The 27011-nt window shown below is 46.2% G+C and overlaps 1 protein-coding gene across 5 annotated transcripts in view; it reads left to right on the forward strand.

The window, feature by feature from the left end:
- Nucleotides 1-391: 391 nt before the first annotated feature.
- CAMSAP1 (calmodulin regulated spectrin associated protein 1) overlaps nt 392-27011 on the forward strand; it is a 78939-nt gene continuing 52319 nt past the window's right edge. For 4 of the 5 annotated variants that reach the window (XM_056541290.1, XM_056541293.1, XM_056541292.1 and 1 more), the window contains exons 1-3: nt 392-693; nt 9117-9279; nt 22262-22524. In XM_056541290.1, the coding sequence (XP_056397265.1) occupies nt 9117-9279; nt 22262-22524 (426 nt within the window). In that variant the 5' untranslated portion in view covers nt 392-693. The remainder of the gene's footprint in view (nt 694-9116; nt 9280-22261; nt 22525-27011) is intronic. The other variant, XM_056541291.1, reaches the window with a different exon arrangement.

Consider the following 27011-nt stretch of genomic DNA (forward strand, 5'->3'; position numbering starts at 1 on the left):
CTACCATGGTTTTGTCTATTGTCTCAAAACCGTGCATTCACTTTTTGTGGTATTGTCAGTACCGTGTAGGGTTTTTGTCCCTTATTTGGGCAGGCTGCTGTGATGGAGATGCTGGCTTCCTGCACACAGTCTGGGTACCACACAAGGCTCTGACAGCGAGGGCGTGGCCTATGCCCTTAAAAGGCACAATAGAGACTGACAATAACCTGAGTGGAAGGACGCATGCGCACACGGGCATCGCATTCCTAGATGTTTCGCTAGCAACCCTCCGCGCTTGCGCAGTCGACAGCGGCAGGCTCGCGGTCTTTAGCAACAGTCGGTTTCTTGCGCATGCGTCCCTTAACAGCAGTCGCTTGTTCCCAGGTTGAGCGCTAGCAACCAGGTACGCATGCGCAGTGGCATCCCCCGGGCAACCCAACGGATCTGTCAGTGTCTGCGGCACCGAGCGACCCCCGGGGGGGAGGGAAGGGAAGGGGGCGCCGGGATCAGACGGGAGGACGACGGGCGGACTGTGAAGAAGACGCAGGAGGAAGGCTCGGCGGTGTGCTGACAGGAGGGAGGGGTCTCCGGCTCCGCCTCCTTCTCCTCAGTGAGGGAGCCCCCGGCCCGGTGACATGTAGGCCTCGGCGCTGGCCCGGGTCTGTGAGGTGAGAGGGGGCAGCGACCGGTGATCATTGCCCGGAGCCCAGAGAGGTAAGAACCGTCTCCTCCTCCTCAGGGGGTATGGAGCCTGTTCAGACCGGTACAGGGAGGTGTATGGGCTGTGTGAACAGGTGACATGATCATGGAGGCGGCTCCGGAGCTCCTCACAGACATCTATGGGGGAATGATAGAGGAGGGGGCAATAATGTATAAAGGGAGGGGGCACTAATGTATAAAGGGAGGGGGCAGTAATGTATGGGGGGCAATAATGTATAAAGGGAGGGGGCACTAATGTATGGGGGGCAATAATGTATAAAGGGAGGGGGCACTAATGTATAAAGGGAGGGGGCACTAATGTATGGGGGCAATAATGTATGGGGGAACAGGGCACTAATGTATGGGGGCAATAATGTATGGGGGAACAGGGCACTAATGTATGGGGGAACAGGGCACTAATGTATGGGGGGAGCACTTATGGGGGAATGGGGCAGTAATATATGGGGGTACTAATGTATGGGGGAATAGGACAGTAATATATGGGGGGCACTAATGTATGGAGGAATAGGACAGTAATATATGGGGGGCACTAATGTATGGGGGAATAGGACAGTAATATATGGGGGGCACTAATGTATGGGGGAATAGGACACAAATGCATGGGGGGCAATAATGTATGGGGGCAATAATGTATGGGGAACAGGGCACTAATGTATGGGGGGAGCACTTATGGGGGAATGGGGCAGTAATATATGGGGGTACTAATGTACGGGGGAATAGGACAGTAATATATGGGGGGCACTAATGTATGGGGGAATAGGACAGTAATATCTGGGGGGGTACTAATGTATGGGGGGAATAGGACAGTAATATCTGGGGGGGTACTAATGTATGGGGGAATAGGACAGTAATATATGGGGGGTACTAATGTATGGGGGAATAGGACAGTAATATATGGGGGGCACTAATGTGTGGAGGGGCAATAATAGTTGGAAAATACTACTGTATAGGGTCTAAGAGGGGTCATTAATATATAGGGACACAAATGTTTTGGGGGGAGGGGGTGAGAAGGGTCAGGAATATATGGAGGGCACTAATCTATGGTGGAGGGGAACAATAATATATGGGGGACACTACTGTACTGTGGGGCTGAGAGGGGTCAGTAGTAAATGGGGGGGATGAGAGCACTAATATGGGGAAAAGGGACATTACTACATGGGAGGCTGGTGAAAGGGGCACCAATGTATAGGGGTAGTAATATATAAAGGGTCTGGGGCAGGGGACACATATATAGGGGCACTAATGTATTCGGGTACATCGGGTGTAATCGGGTGCTAATGATTGGGGGTCACTACTATATTGGGAGGCTGTTAGAAGGGGCACTAATGTATGGGGGTAGTAATATATAAAGGGTCTGGGGCAGGGGACACGTATATAGGGGAACTAATGTATTGGTCACTACTATTTTGGGAGGCTGTTAGAAGGGGCACTAATGTATGGGGGTTAGTAATATATGGGGTAGGGGGAGGAGATGCTAAAATATAGGGGGTACAATGGTGTCCTGGCCAGGGGCAGGGCCACTAGTGTGTAAAGTTTTTAGTATTAGGGGCTGGTGTGGGGCACTAATTTATAGGGAGGGGCTGGGGGAAGAGGCAGCAACGTATGGTGAGGGGGCTGAAAGGACAGGTGCATATAGAATAATGAAGCTTTATTGATTTGTCTGCCAGACACAGTGATGTAGGGGTTACACAGTATTGGCACTCTAAGTGGGCGGTGCACAATGATGTCATCACCCTGGGCGGAGCATGGAAAGTCTATAAATTATATATCCTGATATAGACTTCAGTCAGGTAAAGTTGTATATCCTTGTATTGGTCTGTTCAGACGGAGGGACGAAACATTCGCAGCAGATTTTGCGACCATTGACTTGAAAATCTGCAAAAGTGGCAGATATGCGGATTTTCTGCGCACCCATTGAAGTCAGTGGTAACACAATACGCTGTGGAAAATCTGTGCTTGTGTTTTTTTTTGTAATAAGTATCTTTTTTATTTTATATTTTAAATGAGTATCTTTTTTGAAAGTGAGGTCTCCAGAACTGGGCACATTATTACAGATGTGCCCTCCTAGATCTCTATACAGCAGTGTTTCCCAACCAGTGTGCCTCCAGCTGTTGCAAAACTACAACTCCCAGCATGCCCGGACAGCCCTTGGCTGTCCGGGCATGCTAGGAGTTGTAGTTTTGCAACAGCTGGAGGCACACTGGTTGGGAAACACTGTTCTAAACAAAGGTGCAAAGGAAATCTCCCCCCAACATGTCACTCTATACTCACTCTAGGCCAGTGTTTCCTAACCAGTGTGCCTCCAGCTGTTGCAAAACTGCAACTCCCAGCAACAACACACCGAGCAGCTGCCCATAGGTACATGGAATGAATGGGAATGAATGGGTGGATGTGTTCAGTAGGGGGGGGGGGGGGGGACGGGTGTGATCAGATGGTGTGCAGCGGAGTAGTAGAGAGGTGTTAGTCTTAATGATCCGAGCCCTATAGACTCTATATGGCCTATGCTAACTCTATGGCTGTGATGTCACTGTGTGTTGTTGGTAACCACAGACATAAAAGAGGCTCCCAAAGCTCATGTGTTCGTCTATTAAAATGCAGTTTACTAATACACAGGCTATGTATGGTGCCGGACAGGATGAGATCATGACATATTAGGGGTTATTGTTCTGGAAGTAGTGGTCTGTGTAGACTGATGACTAAGGTGGGGCCTGCAGCCTCGGCTCCACTGGTAGAGCGAGAGGTGCGGGCTGTGCACGGGGTGGGAATTGTCTGTTTTGGCCCTGTCAGCAGCTGCCTTTGTATTCTTGACGTGTGTAAAAAATCTGCTCCCAAAACACACAATTACCTCACACCGCGAGCCCCGCACAGTCACAAATCCCCCCCCCCCCAATCCCCATACAAAGCATCAGTCTTTCCGTTCAATCAGTTTTGCATATTATGTGATCCCTTCAACCTGGAGCTCAGGCAACAAAGAATCGGGCCCCGGTGCGATCAGCTACTTCCCTCTTTGTTGTTCACGGGTAATGGGATGAGTGGGTGAAGTTTAATGAAGACGTCTTGTGTCGTCCTTTGTGTTGTGTGATGTGTCCAGGTAGATCTGTAGATCCTGTGTACTGCACTGTTTTTGGCATTACCTCCCAATATTGTGAGAAACAAAATAGGTGTGGAGGTCGGAGTCAGGGGTGATGGTGAATGGGAGGTACAGTTGTATACTCTCGGAATTATTATAATCCACTTGGAGCGGTGCTCAATCAAAAAATGCTGGCAGCAAAGTCCAAATGATCCCAACGAGAATAGAAATGATGGCACTTCGCAATGTGGATACGAAATGGAAAATGTATTCACTCACATGAATCAGGCTGGTAACATAGGTTCCGATCTGTCAGCTCCCTCCTTGTACCTATATGTTACCAGCCCAATTCATGTAGAAAATGTATTCACTCACAACAGTAGAAAGGAGATGAGGAGCACTCACCAGGTGTTTCGAACAGGGACTTGTTTATTTCATACTGAAGACAGTAGTGGGTTCATTTGCAGGGGAGCAGGATGGAATAAATGCGGGGGGGGGGGGGGGGGGGGGGGGTATTCAAGCTGGTGACGGACCGTTTGCGCGCCGAAGCGCTTCGTCAGGCTGGTACTGACGAAGCACTTTGGTGCGCAAACGGCCCGTCGATAGCTTTAATACCCCCCCCCCCCCCCCCCCCCCCCCGCATTTATTCCATCCTGCTCCCCTGCAAATGAACCCGCTACTGTCTTCAGTATGAAATAAATAAGTCCCTGTTCGAAACACCTGGTGAGTGCTCCGCATCTACTTTCTACTGTTGTCGATTATACTGTATTGCATCGCGTGTTAAAGGAGTACTCCGGTGCTTACACATCTTATCCGATATCCAAAAGATAGGGGGATAAGATGCCTGATCGTGGGAGTCCCGCCGCTGGGGACCCTCGTGATCTTGCACGCAGCACCCCAGTTAAAATCAGTCCCCGGAGCATGTTTGCTCCGGGTCTGATTACCGGCGACCACGTGGCCGGCGGCGTGTGACGTCACGCCTCCGCCCCCGTGTGACGTCACGCTTCGCCCCTCAATGCAAGCCTATGGGAGGGGGCGTGACAGCTGTCATGCCCCCTCCCATAGGCTTGCATTGAGGGGCGGAGCGTGATGTCACACGCAGCCGGCCCCATGGTCGCCGGTAATCAGACCCGGAGCGAACACGCTCCGGGGACTGATTTTAACTGGGGTGCTGCGTGCAAGATCACGGGGTCCCCAGCGGCGGGACCCCCGCGATCAGGCATCTTCCTATCCTTTGGATAGGGGATAAGATGTCTAAGCGCCGGAGTACCCCTTTAAGCACCGGACAGGTTGCAGGTGTGACTTCCAGGGTTCACGTTAGACGATCGGGAGAGTGTCTTGTTCTGAACAGCAGCAGGTGGTTGGTGCTGAGACCACGCTCTTTTCTTGTGTGTCATTTTGAATACATTTTCTATTTTGCATCCATATTGTGAAGTGCCATCATTTCTATTCTCGTTGGGATCATTTGGACTTTGAAATACATTGGTGACCAGACAACCTCCTATGAAGTTACCCTTGGGGTCACTGGAGTTTTGCTGGTCCAGGTTTTCCAAATTTTTTAAAAACGTTCAAATATATACCATAAAGAATATAATGAATCGTTACTATTTTCTTTGAGAATTCATGGACTGCTATACAGTGGTCCCTCAACATACGATGGTAATCCGTTCCAAAAGAACCATCGTTTGTTGAAACCATTGTATGTTGAGGGATCCGTGCAATGTAAAGTATAGGACAGTGGTCTACAACCTGCGGACCTCCAGATGTTGCAAAAGTACAACACCCAGCCGTTGGCTGTCCGGGCATGCTGGGAGTTGTAGTTTTGCAACATCTGGAGGTCCTCAGGTTGAAGACCACTGGTATTGGAGGTTATACTCGCGTGTCCCCGCCCCACTCCGGACCGTCACCGCTGCCCGGGATGTCGCCTTCCATCGCTGTCCCGCGTCCCTGGGGTGTTCCCGACGCTCCGGCAAGGCCTCTGCTTCCCCGGGATCCTCGCTCTCCGTTGCTGCCATCACGTTGCTACGCACGCCGCTCCTATTGGATGACGGTACGGCGTGCGCAGCGACGTGATGAAGACGATGGAGAGCGCCGACTATGCAGGGGATCCCGAAGAGGACGCGCCGGAGCCCCGAGGACAGGTAAGTGATCGTCAGCGGACCACACGGGGCACCGTAAACGGCTATCCAGTGGCAGGTGAAGCAGTCTGCGCTGCAGGATAGCCATTTATGCGATGGCCCCGACATGCAAAAGCATCGTATGTTGATGCTGCCTTCAATCAATGGCCTCTGAGAGACCATCGTATGTTGAAATTATCGTATGTCGGGGCCATCGTAGCGGGGGGTTACTGTACTCTCCTGGTGGACACGGTGCACACATCCATTCCGGATTTTCCTATAACTGCCCTGTACTTTGTACGTATTGGGTCATATGACCCACTTTTTCATGTATTTTAACCTGTGTGGTTTGTATAGTGTGTTAGTCTACGATTAAGCACCCAGGTGCGAAACGCCTGTAAGTGACTTCTGCTGGATTATTCTAATAAAAGCAAGATTTTACCTGCACACCTTGCGCTGGACGATCTTTCCTTTTCAAGTGTATATCCACTAGGGTATTTCATTTTGTAAGGCAAACAATAAAATGTAAAATTTTTTGCAGACTTTGCTTACGCCCTGAGTCTCAGTGATGTAAAAGATTTATATAGAAGGCAAATTTCAAGAAGATTGGATAATATTTAGAGGTTGCACACGTTGATCAGTTTTGGAAAAGTAGGCAACAAATATGATTTTTTTCAAAGTTAATTACTTTTATTGGGAAAATTAGAAATCACAAACTTAAAATAATATAAAAACTAGACACTAAGATTAATAGGTAGTATGAACGTGTTATATTAACTTTGAACAATGCCGTCCCTTCTTTTGTTTGCTTGGTGATTACTTTTCTGTGATGCTCGACTGCCCTCAACAAGAATTGTTTTTGTTCGTCCCTGACCGATGCGTTAAACTTTTTTTATCAGAGCAATTCCTATTTCCGCGGTATCATTGACCACCTTAAGGGTATGTTCACACGGGTGGATTACCTGCGGAATTACCTGCGGGCCCCGAGAACTTTCTATACTTTGATTGAGGGATGTTGTGACTATCAATGTTTCCATTTTGGAAGGGGGGGGGGGGGGGCTCATGGGTATCTTGACGAAGTTTCAAGAGTTAGGCTTTGTCTCCATTCACAGGTTCCATTCAGATGATAGGAGTCTAGCAGAGAAATAAAAAAAAAAAAAAAACTGCAGGTCCATTTTTTATTCTCCGTACAACTTTTGCAAAATGGACACCAGACGGAAACTCAAAGGACCCATTTTGAAGTCAATGGGACCCATTGGTGTCTGTTATGCAATGGATTGTCCGCGTCAGGTCTTATGCGTCTGTGACGGAGCTCTGACCACAGTTGTGAACTTAGCCTTACCTGTAGCTGCGGAATTTATGTGATTTTATTTGCCCAACTTTTTATCCAAAAGGATGGCTATGATATCATTTTACAATATTATTTGGGCAAACAACTATCGCAGGCGGCCAAGTATGATTGTGTTTTCCACACACGTGCTGGGTCCTCTGGAGATTGGGAGATGCTCCATACGCACTCCCCACTCCGGCTTATACATAGTCGCCCTCTATTAAAGGGTTTTTCGAATGTAGACGTCCGCTGTCAATATACCATATTAGACCGTATAGGCATCATGGAGGATCTATTTTCAGAATGGAGAGCAGATCTGTATGAGCCTCCCCTCTCCTTGTGTTACAGATACCGCTGTTTATTTAAAGGGCCACCACTTAAAGGACATCTATAGGGGAAAATAACTTATCCCCTATCCGAAGGATAGGGGATAAGTTATAGATCGCGGGGGGGGGGGGGGGTCTGAGCGCTGGGGCCCCCCACGATCTTCGGTACGGGGCCCTGGCAATATACAGGAAAGGGGGCGTTCCGTCCCCGCATGACGTGGCGGCCGACAAGCCCCCTCCATGAATCCCATAGAGATACATGGAGGGGGAGTGTCTGCCGCGGCTTTCTGCTGGGGACGAAACTTTACTTCCGGCAGACTGCCGCGGCCCCGTCCAGGAGATCCCGGGAGGCCCCATAGCTCGGACCCCCGCGATCTATAACTTATCCCCTATCCTTTGGAGTGCGCTGGAGTACTCCTTTAACACTATGCATTGGCCGTTGCAAGGAAAATACATGGCTGTCTGCATCTTTACCCAGGAAAATCATTCATCTACATGCTTAGGTGTGCCAGGAAGGAATCCTAAACCTATTAGCAGATTGCCCCAGGGCCATTCCTCATGTCACAAACCTTCACCTCTTCAGATGAATGTTGGAAGGCTACCTGATTTGTTGGAATAATTATTGTGAAGTATTCTTAACAATGCAAACAAGTAGGGGGAAATGGATTTTCTCTATATACCCCTTAACAATTGTACAGTTGGAAAAATTATCTGAATACTTTGATCAGTGCCAAACTATCCCATACGGAGAAACATATTTAAGAGGACAACCCGAAAATGTCATTGAAAGTGATTTCCTATGGGAGTGGTGTACTCAAAGAAAAGGGCCTTTATGCATAATGAATGGGGGACTAAAAATCTGTCAAATGAAATGGCGTGGATAAGGGGTTGGCCTTTAAAGGGAGGTGGTCTTCTGGAGAGGTTTCACTGTATATGAATGGCCAGCTTTAGGGTGGGTTCACACTATGTTTGTAGTGTACGGGTGCCGGATCTGGTTGGGAGGAGCGAAAACCGTCCACTCCCATATCCCAGCCAGATCCTGCTCGAACCCCATTCACTTCAATGAGCCGACTGGAGTCAAAGGCCGACTCCGGTCAACTCTTTTTTGCCCCGTATAAGTTTTTCTGACCGTACCAAAAACCGTGGTATACCACGGTTTTTGGTCCGGTCAGAAAACTGTATGCGGGACAAAAATGAGCCGACCGGAGTCGGCCTTTGACTCCGGTCGGCTCATTGAAATGAATGGGGTTCGGGACGGATCCGTAGTGTGAACCCACCCTTAGCCATACAACAAAATAGGGTGATGATCAATATGGCCACCTCTACTCAATATGGCCACCTTTACTGCAACCCTTGGGGGGGTTGTCACCCAGTTATAGGCTGATTTGCTTAGTGATAGAACAATAGAGCAACAACCTTTGTACAAGCAGAAATGCTGGCCATATTGGTAATTCTGACCCGAACGTTCACGATAACAGATGTAGTTCAGAAGGTTATTACTGTACTACTCATAGACTTTCTTGTTCAGGATATCGGACTTTCTTAATTAATGTGTTTCTTTTTCTTTGAACTAGATGGTGGATATTGGCGTCTGTGCCTCTGGAGAAAGCACTAGAAGAAAAATGGATTCTTTTGCAGACTGTCCAGTGGAGGTGGTACCTCCAGACATGTACGACTCCTTCAGGGCAAAAATTGCTGCTAATTTACAGTGGATTTGTGCTAAAGCTTATGGAATAGGTAAGAAACTTTTTTTTTTTTTCTTTTTACTGATATTCGTGCATTGTGTGTAGTGAAATCTTGAGTTGCTGTGACCTTTTTGTTGATCTTAAAACTTTCTTGCCTCTGGTCCTCAAAGGGGCATTTGCTTTTGTGTAATGCAACTTAGATGCCCTCAGTATAGTGGGAAAACTCCTTTACACGGATCCTAAATTTGGCTAAAGCTGAGAGCCGTGCCCAGCTCATCCCTCAGCACCACAGAGAATCCTACAAGGGATGGTCTGGAACCAGGAAAACATTGGAAAATTCATTGCATTATCGAGCACTCCTGAAGAGAAATAATGTGCATTATTTATTTATTATTTAGTAAAGTTTAGACCCTCACTTTAGATCCTTCTGTAGTCTCTCTTTAAGTCTTTAGGTTTGCAGAAAGGTTGTCTGTAACGGCACCATTCTTGACCATTGGCTGTTTGTCTTTTTACTTGAATGTACCGAAGATGTACCGTATATACTCGAGTATAAGGCGAGGCCCCTTATTTCTCCCCAAAAACCCAGGGAAGAAGGGAGAGGAAAAAAAAAAAAAAAAAAAGGTTTTCTGTGCTGCAGGGACCGTCCGGTGGGGAGGTATAGTCGTTCTGGGCTGTCCATCTTCACCAGGGGGGGCCTCTTCTCTGCGCGTTGGGCCCGGAATAGAGACATTGCCTTGACGACGACGCACAGGGATGTTGGTCATGAACGTCCCTGTGCGTCGTCGTCAAGGCAACGTGACTATTCCGGGGCCGGGCCCCGGTGAAGATGGACAGCCCGGAACGACTATCCCTCCCCACCGGACGGTCCCTGCAGCACAGATGGTGCGGACCAGCTCACCCGAACGTCCCGCCGAGCGGAGGTGAGTGCAAAACTAAAGGGGGGGGGGTCTGGATGATGTTGAAGGCTGCAGTGGTCTTCAATCTGCAGACCTCCAGATGTTTCAAAATTACAACTCCCAGCATGCCCGGACAGCCGATGGCTGCCCGGGCTTGCTGGGAGTTGTAGTTTTGAAACATCTGGAGGTCCGCAGGTTGAAGACCACTGAGGGCGGAGAGTTCACTCGAGTATAAGCCGATTTGGGGTTTGGGTGTTTTCAGCACAAAAAATCGTGCCGAAAAACTCGGCTTATACTCGAGTATATACGGAAATACTAGACACAGGGTGTCATAGGCTCTGCGATCAGCAGACAGATCAGTAAACACTAGTTCGTCGACTTGTCCTATAGTTATGACGGGTAAAAAATTCTTGTTCGTTGACTACGTATTGTCCTGCTGTGTAATAGTTGATAGATGATGAAACTTAAGGACCCAGTGCATATGGCAAGGAGACTCCGCTAAATGCTTATTGTTCTGGATATTTGTAAAGTGAGTTATAGAAATATGTAAAGACATGCCTGACTATTGCAGATTAGCCATTAGAACATCCCACCTTATAGTATGACTTCATTTTCAGGGATTTGGCTTCTAGCATTGATGGGGTTTTGCCCATTCCAGCCGATCTTAGGCTTCTTTCACACTATGAAAGTGCCTCCGTTAGAAATGGATGTTAAAGGGGTACTCCGGTGGAATTTTTTTTTTTTTAATGAACCGGTGCCAGAAAGTTAAACAGATTTGTAAATTACTTCTATTAAAAAATATTTAATCCTCCAGTACTTATTAGCAGCTGTATGCTACAGAGGAAATTCTATTCTTTTTTTTTTATTTCTTTTTTTGTCTTGTCCACAGTGCTCTCTGCTGACACCTCTGTCCGTGTCAGGAATTGTCCAGAGCAGCATAGGTTTGCTATGGGGATTTTCTCCTGCTCTGGACAGTTCCTGATACGGGCATCAGGTGTCAGCAGAGAGCACTGTGGACAAGACAAAAACAAAATTCAAAAAGAACAGAATTTCCTCTGTAGCATACAGCTGCTAAGAACTACTGGAAGGGTAAAGATTTTTTTAATAAAAAATAGTAATTTACAAATCTGTAAAATTTTCTGGCACCAGTTGATTAAAAAAACGGAGCCTAATGGGAGTCACAACGGGCAAAGAGGATCCCATTCACTTGAGTGGGATTCCCCTAATGTCCGTTATAGCTCCCGTTATTGCGGCCGAAGATAGCCGGAGAAAAAGACGGCACATGCTCAAATTTTTCTCCCGCTATCTTCCTAACGGAGGTCACCTACCGGGCACAGACGGTAGTGTGAAAGAAGCCTTAGTGGAGATTATCATTATGTTGAAGTTTTAGGGTACATGCATTGTCTTTGAGAATGATGGCGATAGCTGAGTGCTGTACTCGATATATTTGGCACTCAGATGGATAGTGCATGGAGCACGAGCCATCTACCGCTCCAGGATGCAGAGAGAGGTTGGACCCCCCCCCCAAAAAAAGACTCTTATTTCCTGTCCTGTGGTTAGGGAATAAGTTAAGTGTGGATAACCCTTTTTATAATGTGAACCAGTGCGTGCGGTTCTTAGGTATTATTGGAGTTGTCACCTAGCTTTACCAGGCTCCGGAATTACAAATGTGCCTCTGCAGCGATAAAGGAAAATATTGTAACATAACTATGCAGGATTTCTAATTGTTCTAATTCACTTTTCTTCTTTACTTTTTAATTGAACAAAAATAGAAGTGATGTCATGTTCTGCACCATCATGGCTGTGCTGGACTGACCTTTCTTTATGCTGCAGCTGAGACTTTGTTGTGGCCGGGATTGTTTTCAGTGTAAACCGGTTATAGCAGAATGTAGTGTTGGGATCCTTTTCTGCATACTTTTGAGTGGTTGTAGCTATGGCGTTGTTTTTTCATACATTTTTTATTAGCTATAAGCAAGTTTGGATCTTGAAGGGAGGAAATCCCTTTTTAGTGTGGAAATTTGCTAAGAAAATTTATAACAATTCCTCCCTGTTAAAATATGGCCATATACTTTTCTCTGTTTTGATATATCCTTGGTTTTGGCTCCTATGGGAGAGTTCTGGGTATAGTGTGGTGGATGATGCTGCTGTTGTAGTCAGCCATTGGAGTCTGTGTTATTCTGCTATCTTTGTGTTCCCCAAATTATAGCTTCTAAACCTTTCTCTGTAATTCTTCTTCTTCTTGTGGTTGTATTTTACTTGGCTTTCTTGTACCAATAGACATGTGTGAGCAACGCATGCGGCCGCTCTGTTGTTTCTTATTTGTAGGGAGATTCTATAATTTTAAAGGAACCGGTCATCTTATTCATGCTGCAGTTCTCGGGACTGTCCCCGGTGGATTCTGTTGGCCTTGATTTATAAAGCGCTTTCTATACCCAAACAAGGAGAGAGATCTATCAATCAGAGTAGGTGGGGAGAAGCCCCTGGGGACTGCACTGATGACTTGTGGTTCAGGCAGCATAAGGCTGGATTCACATCACGTTTTTGCCATACTGTTTTCAATCTGTTTTTCTAAAGAAAACTGTATGGCAAAAAAACGGATGGAACAGTGTGGGAAAAAGCAAACCTTATGCGTTTTTTAGAAAAACTCATTGAAAACAGTATAGCAAAAACGTGATGTGAACCCAGCCTTAGAGTGAAGATAGGCTCCCTAGAAGGTTGTTGTCTGACATTAGAGAGTACCTTTAAATTTGCCTTAAATGGGTTCTCTTGGCGTATAAAATTCTAAAATAAAGGGTAACTGACCGCAGGGTCACCCCTATTGTGGGTGACCCAGTTTTGAACGCTTCTTAACGGGTGAAAAAATCGGTGCTGCCGTTCAGAAGATATTCATAATTTATCTACACTGGAGGTGGCTGGTGCTTTATGTGCAATGCGATCTCCTGCCCACTCCAGACAATAACCCCGCCCCTTCTAACAATTACTCCTCCCCCTTCATGGACATGCTTAGAAAGAGGGGATGACTATTTGTGGTGTGGGCAGAGTTATCAGTAGAAAGGGGTTGGGGTTTATTCCGGAGCAGGTAGGAGAAAGCATTTCACATACAGCGGCCCATCTCTAGTGCACATAAGAAGAAATGACCACTTTAGCAACAAGACGAATATCTCCTGAACGGCTGCACTGATTTTCACCATGTTAGTTCAGGTGACCCTGTTTGTGCAGGTGACCCTGTTTCAATCTACATGTATATTCAGTTTAGTGTGGGTGACCCTACCAGTTTTCCTTTAATCTATTTGATCAGCTATAACATTGAAATCACTGACAGAGGAAGTAACATGTGTTATCTTATGATATTGGCACCTGTCGAGGAGTAGGATACATAATGAACCCACAGTCAGTACCTCAAGTTGATATGTTGAAAGCAGGAAATAGTGAACATCAGAACTGGTCCTGGGAGCAATGTAATAAGGCGGCCTGGTTTGACGTATCACAGTTTCCTTTGATATCATGGGGATGGCTGAGTGAGTATTTGTCACTACCTGTGGAAAAGATGGCACCAGGATCCACTAAGAATAGAAGCCTGTGGAGGCAGTGTGATGGTTTGCTGGAAACCTTGGGTCCTAGCGTCATATTGTACCTAAATATTGTACAGACCAAGTCTCCCTTGGCATCCTACAATGGCAGTGATCTATTTCAGCAGGATAATACCCCAGATGCACTGTAGATACTATTCAGGAATGAGGAATGTGACAAAAAGATCAAGGTGGTGACTTGGCCTCCAAATTGCCCTGATTTCAACTCTGATCGATTTATCTTTGGGATATGCTGGAGAAACAAATCTGGTCCCTGGTGGCCATACACTTAAAGGACAACTGTAGTGGAACACTTCTATATATGCCCGTGCCCGGGCCTCAAAAATAAACAAAATAAGCTTATACATACCTTCCTACGAGCCCCCGTTGGTCCGGCACAGGCCTCACGGTCCGGCAGTGCTGACCTCATTCCACCTCCTGGGGACGGGGACGCCGCAGAGCCATCGGCGTATCACCAGCCGCAGCGATGTCCTGTCCTGGCCGGTGATAAGCTGAGCCCACTGTCATGTAAGAAGCCGGCCAGAGCTCCTTACATGACAGTGGGCTCAGCCTATCACCGTTTATGGTTTATAGTTTGGAATTCCAGGACAAAAAAAGGGAATTTATTATTGATTACATTAGATATATGGTATAAAAAGGCAACATTTTGTGCAAAACGCAAGTTAAAGTCACAATTTTTTTACTTTATTATTATTATTTTTTTCTTTATACCAGAAACTCTCTACTAAGTGTTCAGGAAATATAGAGAAGGTATAGTCACCTTTTTAAATTACGTCTGAGAAGCTCGAACCACCAGGAACAATGGTGGTTTAAATAGAACCGTAGGTTTCAGTATCGGGGTTTCAGGTGAAATCATTGGGACTGCTGCCTGTATTCTTGTGGTCTGCAGGTGTCCTAGGTCAGTGGTCTTCAACCTGCGGACCTCCAGATGTTGCAAAACTACAACTCCCAGCATGCCCGGACAGCCAACGGCTGTCCGGGCATGCTGGGAGTTGTAGTTTTGCAACATCTGGAGGTCCGCAGGTTAAAGACCACTGTCCTAGGCCATGGACTACCACGATGGTCTTTTCCTAATGCATCTCAAGGACATGGCAAAAAGACAGAGGTGCAGGTCGCCTTGAAATCCAGGTGTATAGTATGATAGAGACAAGTTGTGTGTTCTACTATATACAAAGTCCATAGAAAATGTCTTGTTTAAACTTGACCTTTGCTGTGTAATGATTACCTATGGCCATAGTATTCCTGCACGTGTACATTCATACACATTGACCTGTGTGGACACAAGGCATTGTGGGTAGATTCCCTTTTTTCAGGGCACTTTTACCTGTCTCCTCTTTGACCTTGAGGCTCACACAGGGTGTTAGTGTGCGGAGCGTGGCCTGTTTGCTTGTGTGTAATGTATGGCGTTATGGTAGATAACATGTCTGGGGTCCCTGATTCTCTAGTGCTGTTAGTTCTGTTCACTTCTCGTATGGACGCTGAGCGCCCTACATTCTGCCAATGTAAATTAGGTAGTAAGTGAAGCTCATGGTAATGTGATCTGAGCTTAGCTTTGGATTGTACAGCCAAGTCTCAGGTTTATGATCGTCATTTTCTGTATTAGAATTGAGCAAGTGAAAGAAAAGTTCAATATACTTTCCAAATAAATTGCTTATGATTAACTGTAGTCATTGAATAAGAACCTTCATTGTTCACTTCGAGTGGATACAAATCTGACTTGGTCATGTTATTACTAGGACAGCTTGTTATGGGACAAAAAGCTCTCATAGAGTGGTCTGTGGTTTCAGCAACGCACTTGTATAGGTGAAGGGCATTGAAATACTAGCGATCCTAGGCTATATGGCACAAACGGCTACCTGTACGAGCACTTTAAAGGGTGCCTCTCATCAAATAAACTTTTGATATATTTTAGATTAATGAATGTCGAATAACTTTCCAATAGCATGTTAATGAAAAATACGCTTCTTTCTATTGTATTTTTCCCCGATCAGTCCTGTCAGCAAGCATTTCTGACTCATGCTGGAGTCCTAAACACTCAGAGCTGCCAGCCTGCTTTGTTCACAGCCAAACAGGCTGTGAACAAAGCAGGCTGGCAGCTCTGAGTGTTCTCCTTTGTGAACAAAGCAGACTGGCAGCTCGTAGTGTTTAGGACTCCAGCATGAGTCTGAAATGCTTGCTGCCAGGACTGGTAGGGAGACCCCTAGTGGTCATTTCTTCAAAGTGGAAAATTAAATAGAAAGAAGCATATTTTTTAATAACATGCAATTGTGAAGTTATTCTGCATACATTAATCTATAATATATCAAAAGTATTTTTTTGATGAGAGGTACCCTTTAAAGGGAATGTGTCATCAGAAAATAACCTACAACCAGTATCCCACTCAGTTCATTAAAGCCGTACTCCACCCCTAGACATCTTATTCCCTAATACAAAGTATAAGGGGATAAGATGTCTGATCGCGGGAGTCCTGCCACTGGGAACCCCCACGATCTTTCCTGCAGCACCCTGTCATCTGCTGCATCGGGTCTAGGGGTCCCGTCCCGGCGTCTATCTGTATGGATCCTCCGTCTGTGGCTGCTGTATCTTGGTGATATTATTTCTTCTGCTGGCACCTTACTTATTTTTGATATTTTGTGATAGATTTGTATATGAATTGATTACATTGTAAAGCTATAAGGTGTTCAAGCAGTACATGTGTATATATAATCTCTATTTGTATTAGCAGCCACATTGAGTGTATACATCACTGGGACGGGACATTGGTGAGAGGGGGGGGTTCATGGCCCCTCTCCCATGTTGGGTTATGCTCTGTTGAGCTTTTTAATTGATTTTAGCCCTCTCTTTTTTTGGTCTTATTGTCATGTGAAATAAATAAAGCATTATTTGTACAATATTTTCACTGTTGTGTGCACTCTATGCAGTATTCTCTTGTTCTGGTATAGTGTAGGTTCTAAATATACTGAGCAGTAGCACCCACTCTATATTTATTGATGTTGTGAGCCCTCCCATTTTTTCTATAGTAGTATCTGCTGCATCGAGTGAATTTTGCTCCGTGCCTGATGACGGGGACGATACAGGGTCCGGAGTATTGTGACGTCACAGCTCTACCCCCTCATAATGTCACACCCCGCCCCCCTCTATACAAGTTTATGAGAGTGGGCGTGATGGTTGCCATGCCCCCTCCCACAGACTTGCATCGAGGGGCGGATCATGACTTCATTAGGGGGCGGAGCCGGGATGTCACGATACTCCGGCCCCTTTCTCCCTGTCATCAGGCACGGAGCGAAATTGACTCCGTGCAGCAGATGACACAGGGTGCTGCAGAAAAGATCGTAGAGGTTCTCGGCGGCAGGATCCCCACGATCAGACATCTTATACCCTATCATTTGGATAGGCGATAAGATGTCTAGGGGCGGAGTACCCCTTTAAAATAAATAAATAAATAAATAAATATAGGTGACACTTAGTATAATGTCACAAGGGATGTGCTGTAGATTTTCCTCTGCAGAATTTCCAGGCAAGAAAACCACGTGGGGAGATTCATGAAAACCTGTACAGAGGTAAAGTTAAGCAGTTGCCCATAGCAACAAATCAGATTACTTCTTTAATTTTTCAGAGGCTAAAAAAAAAGAAAAGAAGCTATCTAATTGGTTGCTATGGGCAACTAGTCAACTTTTCCTGTGCACATTTTTTTAATTTTTTTTATTTATTATAAATCTGCTCCACAGTGCATTACAATAGCAGCAAAGTGGACTGGATTTGTAGAAATTCTTTACACATATTACATACAAAACCAGAAGAAAATCCCTGTATAAATTTGCCTGATATGCAGATTTTAAATGCCAGTATGTGCTGTAGATTTATTATGGAATCTTCCCATTGACTTTGGGGAAGTCTCATTCAGTACGATGTCTCCAGTTGTTGCAGATACACAACTTGAGACTCCTGTCGGCTCATTTTTGCCCCGTGTCCGGTTTTCTGACGGACCTAAAACCGTGGTATGCCGTGGTTTTAGGTCTGGTCACAAAACCAGATACAGGGCAAAAATGAGCCGACCGGAGTCACCGTCGGCTCATTGAAATGCATTAGATATGGGCTGGGTCCGGCTGGGATATGGGAGCGCCCGGTTTTCGCTCCTCCTAACCGGATCCGGCAGCCGTAGAGTGAAATCGTAGTGTGAACCCGCCCTAAAACAGCCTTCTTTACTGACCATGTCCGACCACCACAAGCTGCCATATGGGCCTGGAGATAAGTGCAGGTCCCAGACAATTATTTCATATCCTGTACCTCCTTTAATGATCAGGCCTGTTTGGGCTTTAGAAAGCAATTTGTTCTCGCCCTTGCGCCTCTGTATTTCTTTAGCCATATCTTCTCTTTTTTTCCACTAATTTTAGCTGTTTACTGAAGAGAAAAAAGCAAAATCTTTCCGGTCTTAAAAGGATTGATATGTTTAGAAAAAAGGTTCTAAATTGATACAAAAAAAAGTGCATGACATAACTTTTATTATGTAATGAATAGGCCACATTTGCCAACACCATAACACATCGCTTTTTATGGAGCCCTAAAGATGTTTCTAAAGGGTTTTATGGGCTGTCTGGCGGTTGTCATATTAGGAAACATCTATGAATGTACAGTCATCTCACATACTTAGCAAAGCCAGATCAGACTATTCTGCTGGTGACACAATGTTTACATCCTTTTGAAAAATCACTGTATGTATTATGAAGTCCACCATATTCCCATGCACTGGATCTATAGCCCGTCTGTACAGTACACAGAACAATAGAACCAGTCTGACAACAGATTTCTAACCTGATTCTTATCAGTCACTGTGGTAGCGATTATTGATGACTGGAAACATTCTCCTGACTGCTCTTAAAGGGGTACTCCGGCCCCAAGACAACTTATCCCCTATCCAAAGGATAGGGGATAAGATGTCTGATCGCGAGGGTTCCGCCGCTGGGGACCCCCGCAATCTAACATTTAGCACCCACCTGTAAGTACTGCCGGAAGCGCTGGAGAGTCTGTCTTTTGCCTCCCGACCACGGGGATGGAGTATCGTGATGTCACAACTCCGCCATCACGCCCCGTCCCATAGACTTGCATTGAGGGGGCGGGGTGTGACGTCACACGGGGCCGAGATGTGACGTCACGATACTCCGTCCCCGTGGTTGGGAGGCAAAAGACTGAGAATCTCCAGCGCTTCCAGCAGTACTTACAGGTGGGTGCTGCATGCTAGATTGCAGGGTCCCCAGCGGTGGGACCCCCGTGATCACACATCTTATCCCCTATTCTTTGGAAATACGGATAAGATGTCTTGGGGCCGGAGTACCCCTTTAAACAGCTCAATCCACTGATACTTTTGCTCGTTTTCTTAGACGACTGTTTTCCAGTTCTGTCCATTGAAGTATAGGAATTTTTAGGCCTGATTTTTTTTAATCTAATTATTGTAGACAGTACAATGCATTAGATTCTTTTATAACAGTGATAGTGATCAGAGTTGGACATTGTCATTCATTCTTATATAAACCTAAAGCGCCAAAATTAAAAGGAAGGGTCCTGCTATGCTCCTATCCACGGTCACAGAAAAGGCCTTTGATGGAGTTGACCTGTCAGGGCTGCCCCCTGTCCCCTTGCTATTTATACTTATGCTCAAACCTTTTTTACGACTGGTCCGTCAGAATGTAGACCTCTCAGGGATTCAGCTTGGGCCTGTGGAACATAGTGGCAGCATATGCTCATGATCTTTTTACTTAAAGGAGTAGTCCAGTGGTGAACCCAGTGGTGAACAACTTATCCCCTATACTAAGGATAGGGGATAAGTTTGAGATCACGGGGGGTCCGACCGCTGGGGCCCCATGCGATCTCCTGTACGGAGCCCCGACAGCCTGCGGGAAGGGGGCGTGTCGACCTCCGCACGAAGCGGCGGCCGACACGCCCCTTCAATACAACTCTATGGCAGAGCCGAAGCGCTGCCTTCGGCAATCTCCGGCTCTGCCATAGAGATGTATTGAGGGGGCGTGTCGGCCGCCGCTTCGTGCGGAGGTCGACACCCGCTATCTGGCCGGAGAGCCTGGCCCCCGTACAGAGAGATCGCAGGGGGCCCCAGCGGTCGGACCCCCCCCCCCCCCCCCCCGCGATCTCAAACTTATCCCCTATCCTTAGGATAGGGGATACGTTTTTCACCACTGGACTACCCCTTTTAAAATGCCCCTCACCAATTATAAGATCAATCCCCAGATGTCTGAGGCCTTGAATGTAGCCTCTACCCTCCCTAAGTTTTTGGGGCTGGTTTTGGCAATTCATTGAGAGCTGCATATGGAGCTCAGTGAATGTGAGTCTTGGGCCGGTGTAGTGCCATGTTTTGTGTTTTGTCATGGATTGTGTTACATGGCTCAGCGGCACTTCATATACTACACCGGCACTAGACATGTTAGGAGGACATTCTGAGAAAGAATCAAAAGAACTCCAGGGGGCACTATACAAAGTCTACTCACTACTGTTTGTTTTTAATAACTTACATTTTCGCCTGATGTAGTAGAGTAAATTGATATTTAAACATGGCATAGCCCCTTTAAATGGGAGTTGTTGGGGGGGGAGAAAAAAACTTGATATGTTGTAGAGACATATCAAAAATTTTGATCCCATTTTCCACCATGTATAACTATGCTTCTGGCGCCATCTCCACATCACCTGTCTCCAGAGCAGTGTTTCCCAACCAGGGTGCCTCCAGCTGTTGCAAAACTAGAACTTCCAGCATGCCCGGACAGCCTTTGGCTTTCCGGGCATGCTGGGGGTTGTAGTTTTGCAACAGCTGGAGGCACACTGATTAGTGGGAAACATTGGACTAGACCAATATTCCCCAACCTTAGGCTGTCCAGGCATGCTGGGAGTTGTAGTTTTGCAACAGCTTGAGGCACACTGATTGGGAAACACTGCAGTAGGGCAATATTCCCCAACCTTAGGCTGTCCAGGCATGCTGGTAGTTGTACTTTTGCAACAGCTGGAGGCACACAGATTGGGAAACACTGCTCCAGAGAGTCCCAGCTCCATAGAATCACATTACATTTGGTCTGGTGCTGTAGAGGGGCCTTGTGGAGATGGAGCAGGAAGCATCTCCTGCTGCATAGCCGAGAACGACGTCTCTATTAAAGTAAATTGGGCACTGAAATTAAAATGAATCCGGTGCATTTTAAAGGGGTTGTGTGAGATTAGAGAAAACATGGCCCTCTTTCTGGAAATGGTCACATACAGTCATTCTTAAAGGAGAACTCCGGTATGGGTGGGAAAAAACAACTTATCCCCTATCCTAAGCATAGGGGATAAGTGTTAGATCGCGGGGGGTCCGACAACTGGGGCCCCCCGCGATCTCCTGTACGGGGACCCGGCTCGCTCCTGCTCAATGCAGGAGCCGAGCGTTTTCGACCACAGCCGAAGCTGCGGCCGACATGCCCCCTCCATTCACTTCTATGGCAAGGCTGGAGATTGCCAAAGGCAGCACTCCGGCCCTGCCATAGAAGTGTATGGGGGGGGGGGGCGTGTCGGCCGCAGCTTCGGCCCCAGTTGTCGGACCCCCCGCGATTTAACACTTATCCCCCTATGCTTAGGATAGGGGATAAGTTGTTTTTTCCCACCCATACCGGAGTTCTCCTTTAAACAGATTATATCTATATAAATGTGCATTGTCATATTATGCAGTTTGCGATCTCTATTGTATACTAATAAAGACTAGTTGATAAGTAGATATGGCTTTTTGAAGATGGACAGACGGCCGCAGGTTTAACATTGAGGTCTGGCTCTCCTTCCATCTGTCCGGGACTGTTTTTTTAAATCCGAGTATAGCTGGAGCCTATTCACCCAGAATAAATTTTCGATACCTCAGGTCATAGAGGGGCGAGCCTGTGTAGTCTAGGTCCCATCTGATGACATCAGGGCAGATGGGCTGACACAATGTGATGAAAATGTGGGCAAAGAACCTTTAAATTTACCTGTGTATGAATGAATATAGCAGTAATGCCATTAAAAATAGTCCATATATACAGTGTCTATGTACGTCTTGACACCTACAGAGTGCTGCTGTATAATCTGTGTTTGCTAACATGCTGCCACCATAGAAGCGTGCACCAATACAATGTTGTTAGGCTACGGCAGCCAGTTGCTGTCTTTCACATTGAGGCAGTGGTCCTGTATGTGCCATAGTCCTGTTTGTTTTGTGTTTATTCATCTGTAGACTAGTAGGCCAAATGCAGCCTGGAAGTGTCACTGGGACCAAATAAATGCTTCATCATGTATGAATGGAACCTTTCTCTGCTCAGCCCTCGCTGAGATCCTCAGTTATGATAAGCTTATGAATCTCCTTTTTGTTCTTCTGCATTTGTCACTGACCACAGCTTTATCTCCGTGTGCTTTTTATGGTGAATTAGTTTAAATAAAAATAAATGTCGCTAATTGCAAAAGTGCTAATTGAATTTCTAATGGGGATGATTTGCGTAGTTTGATCAGACGATTAGATGTGTATTAATCTCCACTGTGTTTTGCTTTGTTCCAGACAATGTTCCGGAGGAGCTGAAGGACCCCTTTTACATAGATCAGTATGAGCAGGAGCACATCAAGCCACCAGTCATCAAGCTGCTACTCTCCAGTGAGCTGTACTGCCGCGCCTGTAGCCTGATTCTCAAGGGGGACCAGGTGGCAGCATTGCAGGGGCACCAGCCCGTGATCGAGGCTTTGTCACAGAAAGGGATTTACGTCATGGAGAGCGAAGATGTACCGGTGTCTGAAGGAGACCTCAGCTGCGCTCCGATCAAAATGGTCTGTATGAGGAGATAGGATAAAACTTTTAGAGGTGCATTGTGAATAAAGTTATACATCTGCAGGCGGTGTATGCAGTCCTGTCAGTACAATCTATACATCATGGTTTTTATACCCAGCAGTCTAGTAAAACCAGGCCATAGGGTGTCCTAAATACTGAATAAAGCAATTTATTTTAAGAGGTTTGTTTCTCAAAGCTGGTAATATCCATTCTGTTAACGATGCTGAGCTTTAGTCAGTTATGAATGAAAATAAGTTTTGGAAGACAGATATCTAAAAAAAATAAAAAATGATAAATAAATAAAAAATCAGGTTTGTTATTTATTATTATTATTATTATTATTATTATTATATATATATATTTTTTTTTAAAGAATGGCAGTCTCCAATTTCAGTAGTTGTGCTGTGTACTAAGGATTACTGGATGAGGACGATCATGTGTAAAGACTTAGATTTTTGGGTTTTACTAAATTTCTATATGTATAAGCGCTCATGCACACTACGCAATTACCGCAAAGAAATTCTAGGCAGAGATTCCTTGTGCATCAAGCACCACTGGAATGAACTGGCACTATGACTATAGAATTCCACAGAAAGAATAAAAGAAAATTCCATGGTGTCAACAATGCAGCAGAATCCTATTGAAGGCAATGGGAGGCTGCTGCACAGGAATGTCCGCTAGTGATTTCTTCAAGCAGAAATTCCATAGTGTGCATGGGCTCTTAGGGTTTTCTGTTCTTATTCAGTCACACTAAAGCAAGAAACCCTACAAAGCGTTGGCAGTAAATCTGGCCCACGGAGCGCGGTCATACTTTTTCCACCTTGGGTCCTGGTTTCCAGAAGGAAAACTGTAGATCCAGTACACTGGAAAAGGCATAGTAGGAGCTCCTGGGGGCACCTGTGGGGGTCTCGGCCTCTAGGAGAGGTACACAGTGCCATCTGTTAGGCATCAGGGTGGGTCAGAGAAGGAGAAGTTATACATTCTGACGCTTGTCTGGAACAGGATAAGGCTGCCTGCTGTTTTGTACTTACGGTTCCCGTATACTGCAGGGAGGGGGGGGGGGTGGCGTTTTCGGTCGTATGCGGTTTCCCGACCGCAGGCAAAAACGTTGTCGACCACGTTTTTGCCTACGGTCGGGAAACCTCATACGGCCGAAAATGCAGCCAACCGGAAGCTGTGGTTCACTCCGGTCGGCTCATAGACATGCATTAAATACGGTTCCCGAATACGGCTGAGTGCGGGCGCCGCGATTAAGCCCCGCCCCCTCCTCCCAGCCGTATACGGGAACCCTAAGTACAAAACGTAGTGTGAACGTAGCTTAAGGCTGGGTTCACACCACGTTTTTGCCATACTGTTTTCAGTTTTTCAAAAGAAAACTGTATGACAAAAAAACTGGATGGATCCGTATGGAAATGTATGGGAAAAAGTAAACCGTATGCGTTTTTAAACCATATACTGTTTTTAAAAGAGCATACAGTTCCGTCAGTTTGTATTTAAAAAAAAAAAATAATAATAATTTTTGAAAATTTTATAAAAAAAAAAAAAAAAAAAATGTTTACTTTAGGATGCAAATGCACATGTAAAGTAAAAACCGTATACGGTTTCCCGTATGGAACCGTGTACATGTGCGTTTCCCATTAACGTCCAGGTTAAAAAAAATAAATAAATAAATAAAAGTGTGCAGTTGCAATACGGTTTTTAAGCCGGAGACAAAACCGTGGTCAACCACTGTTTTGAGTACGGGAAAAAAACCTATTGCATGCAAACCGTACACATCCGGGTGCATAGGGTTTTTAATTGTTTGTCTTTTGTCTATATATACAGTTTTCAATACGGTTCCATACGTTTTCTATAGTGAAAATGTATACAGGAACCGTACTTTGAAAAACGTGGTGTGAACCCACCCTAAGGGCATCACTTTTATACCTTGCAGCTGTTGATCTGGCAGACTGAGAATCTCTACTGTCCCAGGACCAATTGCTAGATCAGTGTCTTCCAAACAGTGTGTCTCCAGCTGTTGCAAAACTACAACTCCCAGTTGTAGTTTTGCAACAGCTGGAAATACACTGTTCTAGAGTACTGCCTCCCATAAAATATAATCTGTTCCTGATTGAATCCACTACCTTCTCTGTGCAGATTTGGCATGGTGGCAGGCAATACCATTTAAAGGGGTACTCAGGCCCTAAGACATCTTATCCCCTATCCAAAGGATAGGGGATAAGATGTCTGACCGTGGGGGTCCCGCCGCTGGGGACCCTCGCAATCTTGCATTTGGCAGCCACCTCTTTGAGCTGCATGCCGCTCTGCCAGGTCACGAACTGCCGGGTGCCAACCACGGGGCCGGAGTATCGTGGTGTCACGACTCCGCCCCCATGTGACATCACACCCTGCCCCTCGCTATGCAAGTCTATGGGAGGGGGCGTGACTGCCACGATACTCTGGCCCCGCGGTCGCCACCCAGGAGTTTGTGCGCTGGCAGTGTGGCGTGCATCTCAAAGAGGTGGGTGCCGAATGCAAGATTGCGGCGGGACCCCCGCGGTCAGACATCTTATCCCCTATCCTTTGGATGGGGGATAAGATGTCTTGGGGCCAGAGTACCCCTTTAACAAATCTCATGATACCATTGGGAATGTCTGGTAAATCTTGTCACTGCTGCTTGTGTAACCACATGACCAGTTTATCAGCTTTCTATAAACGCACATACCTGTGCTCCCTTTATTGTGACATGTGGGTGTATTCAGTACTCCCCAAGTGATCTGCAGGATAGCATTGACCTGCCCAAGTAAAGACGCAAAGCCGGTTTACTTATTGCCACATCCTGATGGGTCGGGTTCCTCCTCTTGTCAGTTAATGGGTTTACATTAGATTTTATGTCCTATTTGTTTTCGGGGTCAAAGCAGGTGCTCAAACTTGCAGGTTTCCCACTTTTAGTAATGGGTTAAGCTTGTATGTAGGAATTATGGCCCATATTTATCAATCTACCTGAAAACAAAACTCTGTGGTTTTGCCTATAACAACCAATCACAGCTCAGCTTTCATTTCTTAATGTTCTCTGGTGAAATGAAAGCTGAGCTATGATTGGTTATTGGAAAAACCTGACCGTTTTGGTTTTGGGCATATTGATAGATCTGATAGATCCAACTTTTAGGCAGGGACTATATGGTAACCTTGGCATAGTTAACACAAGCATACATCTGGGCTTCAGTGATGTGTCTGGACTGAGCACAGATAGAGATGCCACAGCGCTATTTTTATTCTTGCACACTAAGTATTCAGAGTAGAATTTGCTTGCAGCACAATCCCATTGATTTCAATGGGATCCTGCACAGTACAGACGTTCCGTAGTGGATCTGGATTCTGCGGAAAGTATGAACATGTTCATTCTTTTAGCTGAATTTTGCCCATAAAAGCCCATCAATGGGACTAAATGCAAGGGTTAATTTCTGCTGCAAAATTAACACTGATACACTGAGCCCCCTCAATATGCAGGAGGTGTCATCTGTATCTTACAGCTGACCCTTGACTCCAATTTTAGTCCAATCCCAGCAGTTTAACCCTCTAGACCAGTGGTCTTCAACCTGCGGACCTCCAGATGTTGCAAAACTACAACTCCCAGCATGCCCGGACAGCCGTTGGCTGTCCGGGCATGCTTGGAGCTGTAGTTTGGCAACAGCTGGAGGCATCCTGGTTGGGAAACACTGCTGTATTTACTTGTTTAGGACACAGATCAGGTTGTGGCAGCTGCCCCCTAGCTGAGAAACGTGGTACTGTGGACTAAGCACACGCTGCCTGGACTACTGTCTTTATAGGTCACTCCTTATACTAAACGTCCCCCAGGGATGGTGAGGATAAAGATTTGACCATATGTTACATGTTGCCACGCGTTTTATGTGGTAATATCTGCTGCATGGTTTCCTTTAGCGGGAACCTTCCACTAGTTTTACGCTGCACAAACTATGGGCAGCATAAAACTGGTGCAGGCAGCGTGAACCTAAAACACTATGATTTATTCTGAAATGCTCCGGCGTAAAAATGCCGCCGGGACCAAAGTAACTAGTCATTGGGGTGGGACCCAGCAACTGCTCTCTGCACTACTGAGTGAGTGACAGATAAGAAGAGGGATGTCACTCAGTGCTTGCAGGGTTTAAAACAGCCGCCAGGATTTCCCCTGTGACTCCTTATGCAGGTCCGGTTGCCTTTTTTTTTAAATATGATTTCTCAGCAATGCCCGAGCATTTTGGAGTTAAAGGGGTACTCCGGTCCTAAGACATCTTAAAGGGGTTCTCCGGTGCTTAGACACCTTATCCCCTATCCAAAGGATAGGGGATAAGATGCCTGATCGCAGGAGTTCCGCTGCTGGGGACCCCCGTGATCTTGCATGCGGCACCCTGTTTGTAATCAGTCTGATTACCAACGACCACAAGGCCGGCGGCGTGTGACGTCACGCCTCTGCCCCCATGTGACGTCACGCTCCGCCCCTCAATGC

This window comes from Hyla sarda, chromosome 9 (assembly GCF_029499605.1).
Source record: "Hyla sarda isolate aHylSar1 chromosome 9, aHylSar1.hap1, whole genome shotgun sequence".
NCBI lineage: Eukaryota > Metazoa > Chordata > Amphibia > Anura > Hylidae > Hyla > Hyla sarda.